The sequence below is a fragment of the Bos javanicus genome, chromosome 14 (genome assembly GCF_032452875.1).
Source record: "Bos javanicus breed banteng chromosome 14, ARS-OSU_banteng_1.0, whole genome shotgun sequence".
NCBI lineage: Eukaryota > Metazoa > Chordata > Mammalia > Artiodactyla > Bovidae > Bos > Bos javanicus.
In genome coordinates, this window is record NC_083881.1 from 21333692 (window position 1) to 21351856 (window position 18165).

Genomic DNA, 18165 nt, shown 5'->3' on the forward strand with positions numbered 1-18165 from the left:
ACACACATCTTCTGATAAAACACCCATCATCTGAACATCTCTGATTCGCCATCCTGTCCTGTTTCTCCTCTTCTGCCACATCGACTGGGATGTGTATGCGGCTTGTGGATGTAAAACTCCACAGAGGGCAAGATGCCTGTGCTCTGCAAGGGGTGGGCTAAGAACCATGGAGCAGATTTGTGGCTTGTGATCCTGTTATAGGATGGATCACATGTGCGTCGTAGATACATCAGCTGGTGATTTCAAGCGAGCTACAGGGACTTCCCTGATGGTCCAGTGGGTAAAGAATCAGCTTCTCAATGCAGGGGACACGTGTTCAATGCCTGGACCGGAAAGATCCCACATGCCTCGGAACTAAGCCTAACCACCACAACTACTGATCCAGCACACCTGGAGTCTGGAGCTGCAACTAGCGAGTCCAGAGGCCGCAACAACAGAACCCGAGTGATGCAGTGAAGTCCCCCACTTGCTCCGACTAAGACCTGATGCAGCCAAATAAATAAATAAGAAAATTTTAAAAAATGTATATAAAAATACCAAGCTAAATATATATTTAACTGCTGTGTGCCAACCCCTATGATGCAAAGGTCATTTAGGTATCAGTCTTTTCTCTGGGGACCCAGACTCCCCTTCAGTCAAGTTTGCTTTAACACAAGGATGACATGGTTTTTTTTTTTTTTAAACTATATTGAGTATAAATGGCAACCAACCTAGAGATGTATAAAAGTGAGCAAGAAACTGTAAAATTAAATTAAGCTGTTTGGAATAAGATAGGAAAAACACATAAGACAAAGAGGTGCTGTGAAGAATTAACTATTTTCCTTTAATCTGAGTTCAGCTGGCTTGTAGGAATACACAGAGATACTCCTCAAAGCATGAGGAGGCTGGGGCCTCTCTCTTACTGCTCACCAGACGTGGGTGAATTTCCAGCAAAGGTTTCCTGACATTGGAGGCAGCCGCCCTTCTGTATGTACTTTTACTGGAACTCAGGCGGGGATAGTGTGGCAGTTGGCAAAAAGTCTTCTCCACTTGGGGTGAGAAAACAATCCAAGCAGACTGGCTGGTGGACTTCAAAGAATCAGAGCGACTCAGAGGTTCAGGGGCACCCTCCCCTTCCCCCGCACTGAGCTCCTGGGGTGGGGGGGACAGTGTTTATTATGGGCTGGCCACAAGCATCTCGATATAGCAGCTCGAGAAAGACCACAGTGAAACTCTTTTCCATTTTTATTTCCTACCATACACCAAATGTACAGCACTGAACACAATCGGTTGCTTTGATGTAAGAAATATTAATTGTTTGAAGAAACGGTATACAAACTACTTCAAATTAAAAAAATGCATACATCATTGCCTTTTTTGTTTGTTTGTTTACAAAAGACCCAATTTACAGTATCGATCATTAACATCATGGAAAGAAACAAAAATTCAGCGCACGTTACAAAACAGACCAAGTACAAAGGAGGCAAATAAAAACAAACATCCTTCACAAAACCATCCTGTTCAAACTACGCGAACACAAATCAACGAACCTGAATCGCAGTAAATTAAGGTAATAAATACATAGGTTGGTAAGAGATTTCTTTTAAATTAAATAAAATATATAACAAACTCATTAAAATATTTAGCAAATTAAACCTTTGTCTTTGTAATAAGTGAACTCATTTGTATGCATCTATCGAGGACTGTATAGCAAAATGTTTGTAAATACATAACTTTAATAGAAAATTTCGTTTGGTGTCCTGTTTGTAATAGACAGCACACGCGTTAGCTCTTTTTTCTTAAAGTTGATTTTTAAATACCCACCGCTCCTACCTAAGAACAGACATCTCATTTTCACTAGACTAAGAGTCAAGGATTTCAATGAACGCCAAACCAAAGATAAGCCCCACTTAATAGAGAACAATGACTAGTGTCACGGTGGGGGGAGTTACCGCGCATGGCGCTTCTGCTGGTGCAGCAGCCGGGACAAGGGTGGAAAACAGCAAGCCCGCGAGCACCATGGCATCCAGTCCACATACACATCCATGTTGCTAAGAAAAATAAACACTTTGTTACAGCACAGAAATCAAGCCCATTTACACGGAGGCACGTCGCACACCCGGGGTGTGTGCACAGCAAAAAGGCAGTTTAGCTGGTTGTCTATACCTTTCTCTTAAAAAAAATAAATATAAAAAAACTTTTGAAACAATGCTTAACTACTTTACAATCCCTGAAATAGACATTGCCTTTCCTATAGCAACTACTAACCTCTGATCCATCCAGAAACGCGAGATCGAGGGCTCAATCTCGTGTCGGTGAGCGTGTCTGTGTGCCTGTGGGTGTGAGTGTGTGTACTTTGCAGCACTCCTCTGTCTGCAGAAAGACTACTGTCAAATCGAAAGCTGTCTGTTTGCCTCAGGGGGCTGAGACAATGTTGCCAGTGTTTAGAGCAATGACTCAGATCCGGGTACCATTGGTGCTTGTGTGACTGTATTTTCCATTCCTTTCCAGTCAACCCAGTAAGATAAATGCTATTTCAGGGGATATGGTATCTACACAGTTTTCCATTTGGGTGCGTTTACATTTGCTAAGTACAAATCTACAATAGTGTCCCTTGCGTATTGTACCGACAAGTGGCAGGAAAGCCTGGCCAGTTACATCGAGTCTTATTTCTCGTCTGGGGTAAGAGCCGCCAACTATCTGGTATAACCTGAAAAACAAATAGACAAACCTGCATCGCTAAAAAGCTTGTTTCTTGAAATAACTTCAAATAAATAATTCATATGAACTGAAACCGGACAGCCAAGTCGAATACTTTGCTGATTGCTCTATTTAATTATTGCTAACAAATTTGAAACAGGCTGGTTTTCAGTCAACTGTGCTTCTGTAGGGCACACATCCTGTGAGTGAGCGCCTTTTATCTGTGTCCCTCCACGCATTTTACCCAAGCCCGTTCAAAAACACAAAGCTCGTGAAAGGGGTTGGGGGTGGGGGGTAGAGTGTGCAATAACAATTAAACTGGTCCACAGTGCAGTCCTTAGACAAGGATTTTCCTTCATATTTTTTTGTCTTCTCCTTTAAACCCAGCCAGATATGTGATTTGAGAATAGCATTTCTAATATTTAAATTCTATTGGAAAATAAATTAATAAACACACTTGTAAAAATATGGCAGACTTCAAAATGCAGTTAAAAGATAAAAAACTCTTTGATTAGAAATAAATAAAATATAAAAATGTCACATTTATTTTACATATACTGTACAAAAAAAAACCCAAAAGAGTGCAATGAAGGAATAAAAGGAAAACATATGAAAATAAATAAGATCTAATATTTGACTGCATTGCTTTTTCATCCAAAGAGTCTATCATAGTTTTTCTTTCCTTTTCACGTCAGCTGGGGGGAGGGGGGAAATTAGTGCAATGTTGCAATTGTAAATGCAGTATGGCCACTGCCTGCCCGGGTGGCCTGGAGCCCCTCCAGGCGCGTCTGTGAGGCTGGCAGGGCTCCCCAGGGCTGGGGCACTGCGGTCTACACGTGGATGCCCTTGACCGCCTGCTTGATGCTCTCCAGCAGAGCTTTGCATTCCGGCGAGTAGTCCCGCTCCAGGTTGCTGTACATGTCTGTGAGCGTGTTGACATACGCCTCGAAATTCTGCTCGCTGATGGGCCCCTGAAGGAGGACAGAACACGGGGCTCCAGTCACGGGACCTGGGCTGCCGGGAAAGGGGAAGCAGGTCTACGGGGTGTGGTATTCTGACCCTGGAGCCTGGGGAGGGGTGAGGGGACCTGTGAGGCGGTCGGAGTTCAGGGGGAGTCAGGGGTGAGTGTGTGGTGGGCTGGTCTGCTCACTTTTCACTCAGCTAGCGGGGTGAGTGTGACCACTTATCTGTGTCTATGTGCCAGTCCCTTCAGTTGTGTCCCACTCTTTGAGACCCCATGGACTGTAGCCCACCAGGCTCCTTTGTCCGTGGGATTCTCCAGGCAAGAATAGTGGAATGGACTGCCATTCCCTACTCCAGGGGATCTTCCCAACCCAGGGGTTGAACCCATGTCTCTTACATCTCCTGCATTGGCAGGTGGGTTCTTTACCACTAGTGCCATCTGGGAAGGCCGACCGACTGTCTATACTTTGGGAAAAGCTTGGAGCCACATAGGGTGGAGGTCTGGCTACCGGGTCAGGCCCCTCCCAGCTGCACCCCTTCTGCACCCCTTCTCCCGAGGAGGGGTCTCAGCCTCAGCTCCTGTGTGCATGAGCTCAGCACAGAGACCTCGTCTGTGGAAGGGGGTGCAGGCCAGGCAGGGGAGAGGAGGCCCTGCTTGTGCCAGAAGCTTCCCCAGACCACCCTGAGCTGGGACGGAAGGGATGTGGGGGTGGGGTGGCAGCTGTCTGGTGGGAATTGTCCTCTTTCATCCTCTAACCCCTTTGTCCACATTCCCCTTCTGAGAGTCAGAGGCAGGCTCTTTTCCCCCTTTCTCTGTCCTTCCAGGTGATGATGGGATCCACAGTCAGGTTTGTTCACCTCCTGCTCTCTGTGTGCTGGGGCACCTCCTCTCCCTGACCTGATGGCTCAAACTGAACAGCCCCTGGACATGTGGAAACTGCACACGAGTGGAAGGACTGAGTGACCAGCCCGAGCCACCCCTCTGCTCTAGCCCTGGGAGGGAGCCTGGGGGCATGGGGAGAGAGCCGTGGCCTCAGACTGACCATCTGTGGGAGCTGGATGTCTGCAAGGCTGGAGATGAGGGCCTGGCTGAGCCCCGCCAGCTCCTTCAGCAGGCTCTCATTGTTCTGTTCTATCAGCTTGTTCTCCTCCTCGATGGTCTTTAAGTTGCTCTCCATGGACGTGATCTGAAAGGGAGAGAACTTGGGAACGTGGAAGCAGATTTCGGAAGGACAGGGCACTAAGTGGGTCTTGTCCCATCCTTATCCCCTTCCCTCTTTATTTCTTTTTACCTGTGTCTGGAGTTTCATCATATCGGCTTCAATTTTAAGGTTGGACTCGTTGAGTTCCTTTATTTCTTCATCCAAATGCCTAATTTCTTCATCACTCTCTATACCTGTAAAAAGTCAGATTGTTTTAGTTCAAAATGAAAAAAGAAGACTGACAAATGTGAGTCCATCTATGTTTAATGTGTGGTTTGCTAAGTGAAAGCTGGACCGTAAAGAAGGCAGAGCGCCAAAGAATTGATGTTTTTGAACTGTGGTGCTAGAGGACTCTTGAGAGTCCCTTGGACTGCAAGGAGATCAAACCGGTCAATCTTAAAGGAAGTCAACCCTGAATACTCATTGGAAGGACTGATGTTGAAGCTGAAGCCTCAATACTTGGGCCACCTGATGCGAAGAGCCAACTCATTGGAAAAGACCCTGATGCTGGGAAAGATTGAAGGCAAAAGGAGAGGGCAACAGAGGAAGAGATGGTTGGATGGCATCACCAATACAATGGACATGAACTTGGGCAAACTCCAGAGATGGTGGGGGACAGGGAAGCCTGGTGTGCTGCAGTCCATGGGGTTGCGAAGAGTCAGACATAACTTGGCGAATGAAAGTGAGACTTTAACTTGAAATGTTGAATTTTTACCCAAATCCATGTCCAAGATTCTAAGAAAGTGGGTTCAAAGTGTTGTAGGATGGACTCCCTTGGTAAAAAATGCCCCAGCATTCAATGTAGCTCTGCTGTGTTCCAGGTCTGCTGCCAGATGGGTTCACAAGTAAGGTCTCATTGGAACTTGGCTGGACCCTGTGGGGCAGGTGTCATCACCCCTCCCGCGAAGAAGGCCAGAGCCTCACAGGGGCTAAAGGAGGCTCACTGACCACCGACACGACCACATCACCTGGCTGGGGCCAAGGGAAGGGGCAGGGCGGACCTGAGATCCAAGGCCTGTGAGTCCTCTTGTGCACAATGCTACCAGGACAGGAGCACCTGGACTGTGCTGATTAGTGACCAAATGTAGGGAGCCACTATTAGAGGCAGAGGGGGTCCTGGCAGGTGGGTTCGAGCCCAGGGACCCATAGCTTGACTTCTTCATGGACTTTAATCAGAAGCAAATGTGGTGTGGGGGCAGTGTGGCTTTGGAGTCTGAACACTGTCTGACCCTTGTTCTTGAAGTTGAGTCACTTCACCTCCTCGTGCTTCAATAAAATGCTGTGAGAATTAACACAAAAAAACATAAAGTGCTGAACAGACAACAGGTTCCCAATGAACGGGGTTCTTCCCGTCATTCTTTTATAGGAGGAATATGAGTGCATTTTAAAGATTTTAAAAGTTAGGAATAGTGGCTGATATTCAGATGCCAGAAGCAGGATTTAAGGTCATCTCAACAGTCCAGAATGATGACTCTAAACCAGAAGACGACAATTCAGCAGGATAAATGTGATCACCAGCGTTTAGATTTAGTAAGATCAATGCCTGGAAGCAGGCTGGGTGGGAATCGACAGCTTATGTGAAGAGGTACAGGCTCTGGGACCCTCCTGGGTCACTGCTCTGGAACAATGGTGTATCACCTACTGAAGCTGGGCCTCACAGGCTCCACGGCCCAGCAACTCTACTCCTAGGGCCGCTCCTGGGGCAAATGTTACACACCTACAACAGGAGGATGTGCAAGGTGCACGAGGCATATTGTGCATGGAAGCACAGCCTGGAAACAAGCCACTGTTTCTAAGAGTCACGCAGGGATTTAAAAGATGGAGCAATGCTTTCATACTCGTGTAGAACTGAGTTCCAAAGATGCCATTGACTAAAATCGATAAAGCCAAGTAATGACTTCGCCTCTGTTCCCCAGATGCCTTAGGATGATCTTGAAAGAGAAGAACGCAAGCCTGAGAAAACACTGATGAGAACTCAAGAAAAGTACTTGGAAATCAGAGGGACATGAGAAGATTCCAGTAGGGAGGATGGCTTAGCCACTGTGTCAGGGGTCGATCATGGGAAAGCATGCAGGGAAATAGAGACAGAGATGCAGAATTAAACCATCTGGATTCACCATAAAAATATCATTCTGGGTGTAGGACAAAAGGTAAGGAAGGATTCAAACATGGGTGCCCAGACCTTGAAATTTGAAAGAGGGCGCATACCAGGAACACACACACATGCAGGCTCATACAAAAACTGTCATTTTAAGATTGAAGGACAAAAGTTCAACCAGTGTACCCTAATTCATCCAGCATCATTGCCCGATTTTCTTTGTTGGACATCCTTATTAAAAAATAAGGAAAAAACCAAGACATTGTTTTTTAGAGAAAGTTATAGCTTAGTTCAAATTTCAGGGAAGCGTCTTTCTTGCCCATTCAAATAGCACTTCCAGCATGGAGCAGGGTTTGGATGTGGGCCCCTTGGGGGGCCAAACCTTGGGGGTCGTGGCCCCACCCTGTCCTCCTACCTCCAGATGCTTTGACCTTGATGGTCATTAGTTCTTCAGAGACCTTGCCCTTCTTGATGGCTTGTGCATTGAGAGGACATCCAGACAAGCTGTGAAAGTGAAAATTACACCAGTGGGTGAAACCCATACTATTTCTCAGAAAAATTAAAATTTTGTATTCACTACATACTCTTTAGGTCTTTGCCTGCCTATTCATTACATTATAATCTGCAGTCTCTGTGCAGATAACAATATCTCCTAAAACAAAAGCAGTGAAAGTGAAAGTCGCTCAGTCCACATTTAACTCTTTGAGACCCCATGGACTATACAGTCTGTGGAATTCTCCAGGCCAGAATACGGGAGTGGGTAGCCGTTCGCTTCTCCAGGAGATCTTCCCAACCCAGGGATCGAACCCACGACTCCTGCATTGGCAGGCAGGTTCTCTACCGCTGAGCCAGGTACCTGACAGTAAAATAAAAGGAGGGGCTGCCGGCACCTTTAGGTGCCCTCACTGCTCGCAGTGTACTGTCCTGTAGACTGTTTATATATCTTTCCTACAAAGCTGTTCCATTCAGGCCTGCTTCTTTCATCTGTTTTATTTAAATTGCACCAAAATGATAATGACAACATTGAACAAAACATGTTTTCTGTTGGACATGATGAGATGATTTTTTGTTCTAAGCAGCCATTAATTTTTTGTCATTTGTTATATTTTTGGATCAACAACTTTGAAATAAAATTTAAAAATTATAATAATCAACCATTGAAAATATTTTTTCCCACAGAAATTTGGTTACTAATTATTCATGAAACAATCATTTTCCATCCAAAGATTAGGACATTTGGTAGAATGAAAGAGGATATTTCTGAAGCAAAACCCTTAGTAAACGCTTGTAGAGTGCATGCATTTTTTGAAGAATTTAAAATGATTCTATATTAAGATGATACGAAATAATACTAGATATGTATTTTACTACATGTAAAAGGAAGGCTGTGTGGTTTTCCGAGACTTGATAAATTATGAAATATTTTACATGGGAAATAAAATAATGGAGAAGCAGAAACTGAACTGTAACCATGATATTCTGTTTTGGAAACTGCTCATGTAAACAGTGGCCTCAACTGGCACAATATTATAAAGCAATTATCTTCCAATAAAAAAAAGAAAGAAGATGTGAAAAAAAAAAAAGAGTGGCCTCTATAAGCTGCATTATCTTTCTTTCTTTTTCTGGGAAGTTTTTGCCAGTCTGTCTTGTTTTATGTCACCTACTGTGTTCTGAGAAAAGGGTCACAAACAGGATTACTGTCTAGCTGGTAAAGGGGACTTTAAAAGTGACCTGCGGGAGGCTGGGAACAAGATGGATGTTAACGCCTCCAGAGAGTTCTCTGACTCTTCCCTTGAGGGTCTGGGTTATCCAGACAACGCGGGGTGAGAGGAGCGGCTGTGTGGATGGTCAGTGAAGCCCCACAGCCACGGGACTGACATCGAGTAGAGTTCACGAAAGATGCAAGACTCCGGCCTAAAGATGCCACTGGGGGCTTCCGTGGTGGGCCAGGGGTTAAGAGTCCGAGCCTGCAACGCAGGGGCACAGGCTCCATCCTGGTGGAGGAACTAAGATCCCACATGCTTGTGGCAGGGCCAAGAAAATTTTTTAAAAATGCCACTGGGTATTTTGTATCTCCAAGGATATGAAACAAATCCTAAATTTAAGAAAACTGGGGCTTGAAAATATTTTTAAAGTTCTTTTTTCTTTTGAGGAGGCCAGGTCCTCCACAAGGCTCAGTTCTTGCTGCTCAGGGAAAGGGGAGGTTGGCCGGCTGTCACCTTCAGGGTCTGGGCAATGTTTTGTAAAGGCAGGAAAGATGTGCTTTATATGGCTTGGACCAAATTCACAGTGCTATGAAAGTACAGGAAGGCAATTTTAAACTATATCTTTGCTCTGTTATAATGAAATTGCAGGTGACACATTTGTGTGAGGGACGTCCCTGTATAATAAATTTATAATCTTCAATAAAATGACAGTTATATCTAGTAATAAATGAGTTATATTTAGTCCCAGGACTTCTGGTTTTCAGCTTCGAACATCCATGAGTGTGTGTGTGTGTTTGTGTATTTAATACAACACCATTCATCACCTCAGTTGCCATTCTTTCAAAGTGGAGGTTTGTAACATGAAGACGCAAAGCAAGGTTGTAAAGTACTTATCATGTAATCCTGATGCTGGGAAAGATTGATGGCAGGAGGAGAAGGGGGCTGCAAAGAATGAAATAGTTGGATGGCATCGCTGACTCAATGGACATGAGTTTGAGCAAACTCCAGGAGATAGTGAAGGACAAGGAAGTCTGGCATGTGGCAGTCCGTGGGGTTGCAAAGAGTCAGACATGACTTAGTGATGAAACAAAAACAACAAACACAACACTGACGTCATGCACAGGTAACTGTCCTTCATAATTGTTCTCGTTTTGCTGAATCTCAAATGGGAAAAGTTACAGACCGTGCCTTAGAGGATGCCCAAGAGGAATCTGCAGGAGTGTTTGCCTGGTGGTTGGAAGGAGCCAGGAAATACCAGGAGTGAGCTGGTACCTAGCTCAGGAGAGGAGCTTTGTGTCCTGATGCTGTGAGCTGTGCACGGGGGCAATTCTTGAACTTCCCTGCACAAGGATTTGTCTGTCAAAGGAGGCAACCACAGCGCCTGTAGCTCATGGGGTTTGTGAGGGTTTAAAGGAATAAACAGTGTGAGGAACTTAGTTGGAACAGGCTCTCTGCCAGGACAGAGCAACCTGGATGGCGGCTGGCCTTTGGCAGAGATGGGAAAGACAACCGAACCACGTCAGGATGTTAGGGGCGAGAACAGGACAGATAAAGGTGCATCGTAGGCCAGTAGTGTGATCCCAGCACAAGTCATCCCTACTGTAATGAATTATTGCATATATGCACATATATTAATACAACTGTTCAAAAGGGAAAGGAAATAGTCTGTGTCAAACACTTATTATGTGCCAGGCAATAAGCTAGGCATTTTATTGTATTACTTGTATGAAATCCCATACAGCGTAAAAGAAAAGCATTCCACCTCAAAGAGAATTTCCCCAGGTGACGTTCAGGCTCTCTGAGTAGCAAGACTGAAAAGCAGTGCAATCTGAATTATTCATTTGTCTAAACTCTTAATTGTTTCTCTTCTATAAAATAATATCTCTGCATTAATATTGCAGCCTATACTTTTTGAGCTCCTAATTTGCTTTTTCACATTACAAAATAAACAGCTTGTACATAGAGACACACAATGCATATCTACAGTTGAAAGAACAGCCTTGAGGGGTTTACCATGCATTTACCTGCAAACACAGAACACGCTTTCAAGCCTCACCAGCCCCTTAGCAAGAGCTGTCTCCTGGCCCCCAGAGACAGCCACTGACTCCAACTATAGAGGAGTAATTACCTGACTCTTTAAAAATGGGATTTTGCTACATGTTTTTTCACTTGGTGGAAACAAAATCATAACATACGTGTCCCTTGGCGCTGTGTCACTCAGTACCTGCTCCAGTCCTCGAGGAGCCTTCAGGCCCACACGAATCAGCAGCCCCGCATGGGGAACCACTGCTGTTTCCTGTGCTTCGGGGACCGAGGTGGGGGGCGGGTGGGGGGCACATGGGCCCCGGCCTGGAGTCAGGGGAATAGACCTCCTCGGACATGTCTGTCTCTGCCTCCAGGTTCAGGGGTGTCTCTGGGGCTGAGCCAGCAGCTGGATGGCAGGGCACCCTCGCTCACTTGCCCCATTACACGTGATACATCAGCTTCCCGACACAGTTCTTCCAGCTTCTCCTCCTCCATCCACAGCCCTGAGGGTCCCTGCACCCTCATCAGGCCTTGGTGTCATCATGTAAGACTATCCAGGCGTTTACAGAGAATTCTAACTGAGGGATGTGCTCCCCACTGTTCAGCATTGAAGTTTCATTATTGATGTCAACATGGATATTACGGTGTCTGTGATAAGGAAGCATGGCCGCTGTGGAGCCCGTGTGCCACTGGGCTCACCTGATTTGTGACTGTCCTTCCTAAATAGGATATGGCAGTGTAGACCCAGCAGAAAACAGTGTGGCTGCTGTGAACGTGATCAGGCATCTGAGAACCATCAGAAAAGCAACCATCGGAAGAGTTCAGGGGCACTTGGGCCCAGGTACAATCCCTGGTCAGGGAACTAGATCCCAAAGGCCACCACTAAAGATCCTGTATGTTGCAACTAAGACCCAGCACAGCCAAATAAATCAGTAAATAATAAATAAATGTTAAAGGATAAAGAGTCCAGGTTCCTCTACAAGCAGGTGTGACTCTCAGAGAAGAGAACCTCATTTCCCAACATACAGACACGCACCTGGGAATGGAATCAGCTTTGCTGTGTTTGCATCCTGCCCATGAGCAGAGCTCCAGGACTCCCTCGTGCTTCATCAGATCTTAAATCTGCATCATGAACCACAGCCCCACGACGGGAAGGGCCCAGTGCCCGGAGAAGCATGCAGGAACCCTCCAGGTCCTCTCCTTGAGGTGGAATGAGGACGACACCTGGGCTAGGATCAGTGTTCCTGGCCACGGGCGGGGTGAAGTGCATGCCACTGAGTGAAGAAGGAGCTGAGTACTTGGGAAGCTAGAAACTTTTCTGAACCTCTCTCGTCCTCTGTGTACTTATCAGTGGCTGTGTCCTTTTCTTTCTGGCTGCTGGGACAAGTCATAGCTTCCCAGCTGCAAACTATCTACCATTTGGTCTGAAATGGAGCCAGTTCGTGAGCAAAAGGGAATGACATCAATGAGTAAAATGAAGCTTCACAACCATACAACATCAGAGAGTCGTTGGGTCACCACCTTCTGGCTCACCACCCAGAAGTAAAACAAACCCTTGAAAGATAGAACCATCCGAAAAACAGCAGCAAGAGCAACATTTGAGGACAAAAGACCCAAGCACAGTTTTGAAAGTACCTGAAAGTCGAGCAGTGAGTTTCAGAAATAGAGAAAAGAACATTTTCCATCTTTCAAACTGGTCTAATATCTCTCTGGCAAGACTTATTGCTTGAAATCTAAGGTGCTCATTGCTCGAACATTTCTGACCTTGGGGGCGTCTCTCCCTCCGACCCAGCAAGTGACAATCAATCATAGCAACCACATGACAGACAGCAAAGCTCACCTCCTGTGGGTGACGAACACATTGTTGACGTGGCCCAGCCCATTGCAGCCTGGCAGGGGGCAGTGGGGAAGTTCCTGTTTGTTCAGCTTCCAGGAGAGGGGTGCCCCATTGAGCGGGTTCTCCTTCTGTCTCTTGGCAGCCAGGGGACATCCAGATGCCGTGCGGTGGGATGTGTATTTACCTGATATGTGACCTTGGCCGTCACACCCAATCACAGGGCATCTAGAGAAACATAATACAGTCATTAGCTGCTGGGGGAGATGAGATAACCCAGGTGAGGCGCTGTGACCAAATTGAGGAGGCGATGGTGAGTTCAAATCACACAGGAATCAACTAAGGGAGATGACAGGGTTTACCAGATGTCTGGTAGATGCTGTCTACCTTCGACCAGGGAGACAATGGGTCCCGGCAGTGACAATGGTCCCCAGGCTCTGAGCTAAGCAACTGTCGTGCATTATCTGGAGGAGAGAGCTGTCATCCCACTTTATCATGTCATTGGGCCAACTCCCTTCAGTCGTGTCCGATTCTTCCTGACTCTATGGACTGTAGCCCACCAGGCCCCTCTGCCCATGGGATTCTCAGGTGAGAATACTGGAGTGCATTGCCATGCTCTCCTCCAGGGGATCTTTCTGACCCAGGGATGGAACTCACATCTCTTAAGTCTCCTGCATTGGCAGATGGGTTCTTTACCACTAGGGCTACCTGGGAAGCCCATCACCCAAGGCTTGAGGCATATTTCTCAGAGGAGGGAATTCAATTTAGATAAAATTGTGTCTTAGGCAGAATGGAAGTTCCAGGGGAGGTACAACCATGTTGATGACACCAGGGCACATCCCCAGGAGGCTTCCTTTTGAAACAGACTGAAAAAAGAAACCCCGTACTCCTTCTGCAGCATCTGAGAACCGAGCAAGCACAGGTGGGGAAGGGGAGGTTTCCTCCAGCCCCTGACCGCTCTGTCTGTGCTGTTCCAGCACTCATGATGCTGGGTCCCCAGCCACCTCCCAACCTGGATCCCAAGTCCTGCCCGCTGACCCTTGTTAGGCTTCTGCCCTAAAGCCGGGTCACTTACTTGAGTTCAGGGTCTTCTTTTTCTTCCTTGGTAGGAGTCACCTTGACACCACCTTTCCTAGCACGAGGGCAGCCAGACAGGCTGAAGCAGGGACCCAACAAAAAGCAAGAGAGAAGTGTGTGATCTCATGGTATGCTGCTGCCCCTCTGATCTCCATCTTGGGGGCAGGGGTCTGTCCTACCTGCGGTGGGAGGCATAGTTTCCGGTCACGTGCCCTGAACCGTCGCAGCCTGGGGTAGGACACCTGGAAAAATGAAAGCAGAGCTGGGCCCCTGTTGACGTGGCAGAAGCGTGGGTCCCACAGTACAGCACAGAGCCAGGCATTCAAAAACAGGATGAGCCGATTATGGGGGGCTCTTTTTGCTTAAATACAACTGGTTTTGCCTAAGAATCCATTCATGCTGATGTATGGCAAAACCAATACAATAGTGTAAAGTAATTAGCCTCCAATTAAAATAAATTTATATTAAAAAATAATAATAATAAAAGGAAATGCTGATATGTAACTACTTCCCAGTGCTTGGGAGAAACCGTATCTGTTGTTAGCCTGCACTCTTCTTTTCTTCTTTTTAACCTTATTTTGGAATAACCTGAGATTTGACCCACAACTTACCTCTGGGCGCCTGTCAACATCATGCAAAATTCTCATCTTTTGTTCAAGGTCAGTACATTTCCAAGGCCAGTAAATGAACTAAACTAAATTTCAGGGACTTGATTTTAGTTGTGGACTTTTGGTAAGAGGGTACGTGGCTGTGGTTTACTGAGGTGCCATCTGCCCCTGGTTAGGACCACCCTGGCCAGACACAGGTGCAGAGGCTGGGTCCACACTTACTTGAGCTCCTGAGAGTTGGCTGCCATGAGGGATTTCAGGGTCTTATCCGCCAGGGGACATCCAGAAACACTGAAGAGGGAGGAGAGAAGCAAAAATAAGAGACACGCTGCCACACGCAGGCCTGACCCGGGGGCAGCCTCAGATTCTGAACAAACCCACGTTCAACCCATGGACAGGGGTCTGGGAAAAAGAACCAGGTCTGAACCCGGGTTAGCTGGATCAGGCTTTGGACACCTGAACTACTTCTCGTAGACTGTGGTTTGCTATTTACCAAGCCAGGGGCTTTACCCAGGGACACCCAGACCCTAGTGATGACCGACCCAGAGAACCCTCTGTCTGAATCCTGAGGGATGGTGCTCAGGGTTAAAGCCACAGCCAGAGGGACAGCGAGCCACACAGTGACGCAGGAGGGTGGAAGGGCCGAGCTCTCACTATCTGCTCCGCTGTCTCTTTACTCCTGCACCAGCCGCCGGCCCCGGGGAGGAAGTCCCCACAGCGTGAAGGGTCAGCCTGGTCACTGCTGTCCTTCCTACCTAGGTTTCGTGTAAAGCTAAACGGGACCACAGTCTGAGGTGAACCCTAGCTTCTGGGTTGTAGCCTGCACCACAGGATCAGAAAATCATTTTTGATAGTAAAAGTATAATTTCTTTACAACATAAGTAGAAAGACTGAAGATTTAAGTTAGCTTTATTTCTGAGAAACAAAATGAGCCAAACACCCAACTAACTCAGCCTCCAATTTCCAATGGAGAGAATGTCTTTCTAGAAGGGCTGAGGACAAGTCCTTGAAGAGGATGGGATGATGGAGCCTGACCCAGCAGGCGGTAAGTTACCTGCGGTGAGATGCATAGTTGCCCGTGACGTGGCCACTCCCATCGCATCCTGGTGTCGGACAGCTGGGTCAATAAAAACACAGAATCAGGATTAGGTGCATTCATGGGGGCATTGGCTCTGCCTGACTGGTTATGAATGTGGTAGCTTCTCTTTTAAGACAAGTTAAAGGCAATGGCAACCCACTCCAGTACTCTTGCCTGGAAAATCCCATGGACAGGGGAGCCTGGTAGGCTGTAGTCCATGGGGTCACTAGGAGTCAGACACGACTGAGCGACTTCACTTTCACTTTTCACTTTCATGCATTGGAGAAGGAAATGGTAACCCACTCCAGTGTTCTTGCCTGGAGAATCCCAGGGACGGGGGAGCCTCGTGGGCTGACGTCTATGGGGTCGCACAGAGTCGGATACGACTGAAGTGACTTAGCAGCAGCAGCAGCGACACATGTGAGATGTGCAGAAGCTAAAGGAAATAAGGAACTAAGGATGTAGCTGTATAAGGACCCATAAACTCACTAAGAAGAAACTTGTATGGGCTTAGCTGCTCAGTCATGTTCCACTTTTTGCGGACTGTAGCCCACCAGACTCCTCTATCCATGGAATTCTCCAGGCAAGAATACTGGAGTGAGTTGCCATTTCCTCCTCCAGGGGATCTTCCCAACCCAAGCATCAAACACATGTTTCCTACATTGGCAGGTGGGTTCTTTACCACTGAGCCACCTGAAAAGCTCAAGAAGAAACTTATGGTCCTAAATTACGGGTTTCCAGCCTTGTATCAGTTCTCTGATTCAGAATGATGCCAGAAAGTGATGTTAAAACATGTTTTCTGGTGATGGGTGAGAGTCAACAGTCAATGCTGTTCTATTTCTTTGAAAACACGGGCTAAAAAATAATTATTATAAACCCATGCTTTATCATGATAGTGGCTCTTAGGATTACTGGTACCAACTACATCATAGATTTCAGAAAGTTTTGTAAATTTTTAAAGAGAAAGATAACGTAGTAGCTTCATAAACATGTTAGAAATCACCTGAAAAAGATCTTTGAAAATACTACCTATGGCTGACACATAAATTGACATTTCAGATGGGAAAGCTGCTGACAGTACAGAAATAGTTAAGAGGTCTAGTTAATAAAGCTTGTGATCAGTTTCATCCTAAGGTTTGAACCCACCAAAGACACTCACGAATCAACAACCTAAGCAGTAGTCTCTCCCACCCACCTGCCCAGAGTCTGTCCCAGACACTTCATTCATCTGAGAAGCTGGTCACATTCTGTGTATCTTATGTGTGGTTTAAAAATAATGAAAGAGGATAGTTGTTCTGAACAGGTTTACTCCCATAGTTAACAGGGAGTAACTGTTTTCTCAGTTGGTTTCTCAGCCATTTATTTTTCTCTGACACTGCTAAAATGTTGCTGGGGGTGAGCAGATTGACCCCCGCCCACTCAGTGGCCTTTATGACGGTGCCGATAATCAGAGGAAGCATCAGCTACGTCAGTCATGCCTTCTGATGTTCTAGGCACCCTGCCTTATGGAGAGGTTTACCCATGTGTGGAATCAGACTCTGTCCCTTTAGAGGAGTATCTGGGGATAGTCTCATGACATTCAAGATTTCTGAAATGTCACCTTCTCAGTATATTTTTCCTGTAAGCTACTTTCCAATCATTCTCAGGTAGTCTAAAGAAACCATAAGGGTAGAACACCTCCATCTCTCGAGAGATGCCTAATTTTCAGAGCTTGATCTGAGCTAAACCAGCCAGCTCTCTGCCCACCACCTTCTTAGAACATCAGGAAGGAAAATTAAAAACTACAAATATATGCAAACAAAAAAAAGAGAACAACAATTCACATCTAAGCTGAGTTATCCTGCAAGTGCCAGTCGCCCGCTCAACAGAGAAACAGTCTTTTCTGATCATTATGCAGCTGGAATATTCAGAGCGTGAGGGATGGCTTATAACAGCCTGGGAATTCCCACTTTGGAAATACATCGCCACCTGGTGTGCCAAAACAGCATTGCGTTTATTTTATTTCACTTTAGATTTTATTTCTATTTTTTTAAATCATCCTTATTAATACTGCCAGGAGAGGCAAAGAAGTGCCAATGATTTTTAAACCAGACAGTGATAAATTACTTAGAAAGTATAATGATGAAGCGTGCATTTAGGAAGTATAATGATAAAGCTTGCGTTTAAATAGTGGCTAATTATTTTGTTGAAGCTTTGTGCTTTAAAGAGGTCAAGCAATAAAGCAAAGGCTGAAGGAGTGACATAGTAGGAAAAATTGATGCGTTGGGCTCTGATGGCTGGGTTAATTTACAGATCTTTGATGAGAAATCTTACACAGTAACATGTGCCAGTTGGGTGATATGTTCTGGGAAGATTTGCAAAGGAAAGCGTCACAGTTTAGAGAAAGGAAACCAGCTAGTTCCCTCAGTAAGTGGCGCTCAAAATCTAAATGAATTTATGTTGATCCCATAGCATCGAAAAATCTACTCTAGCCAAACAGTTTCTGGTAAGCAATTAAGGCACATTTACCGGTTAGAAACATAAAGCATGATAAGGACTGGGTGAGTTGTTTACAGAACCTGTGTGTGACACAGGTTCGTGGGAGTGTGTGGTATCCACCCCAGTGCTCACCTGTCCTGAAAAAAGAGGGAAACCACAAGGCTTCTAAGGAGTTCTTGTCCTAGGAATTCATGACTACATTCTGAAAATCGTTCACTGCATTTTCGGAGCCCTTTCTCTTTGCACCAATGAGAAGGGCCCATGACAACATAATTGCACTTCATCTTTCTCTCCAACATGGTGATGCAGGTTAATCATCAGTTTTTCACACTACATTTAGTTTGAAACAACTATGGAAATTTCCAAAATCTGCCTTCAAAGGATAAACATTGGCCCTTTTTGAGGATCTTTGAGATA

General features: G+C 45.9%; 1 protein-coding gene across 3 annotated transcripts in view; it reads right to left on the reverse strand.

Moving 5' to 3' along the window:
* Positions 1 to 1206: 1206 nt before the first annotated feature.
* The window catches only part of LOC133260415 (suppression of tumorigenicity 18 protein), a 90438-nt gene continuing 73479 nt past the window's right edge, over positions 1207 to 18165 (reverse strand). For 2 of the 3 annotated variants that reach the window (XM_061438739.1, XM_061438738.1), the window contains exons 13-21: positions 15247 to 15309; positions 14415 to 14483; positions 13764 to 13826; positions 13583 to 13663; positions 12514 to 12735; positions 7358 to 7446; positions 4935 to 5038; positions 4686 to 4829; positions 1207 to 3650 (exon numbers count right to left, since the gene is read on the reverse strand). In XM_061438739.1, the coding sequence (XP_061294723.1) occupies positions 3510 to 3650; positions 4686 to 4829; positions 4935 to 5038; positions 7358 to 7446; positions 12514 to 12735; positions 13583 to 13663; positions 13764 to 13826; positions 14415 to 14483; positions 15247 to 15309 (976 nt within the window). In that variant the 3' untranslated portion in view covers positions 1207 to 3509. The remainder of the gene's footprint in view (positions 3651 to 4685; positions 4830 to 4934; positions 5039 to 7357; positions 7447 to 12513; positions 12736 to 13582; positions 13664 to 13763; positions 13827 to 14414; positions 14484 to 15246; positions 15310 to 18165) is intronic. The other variant, XR_009740807.1, reaches the window with a different exon arrangement.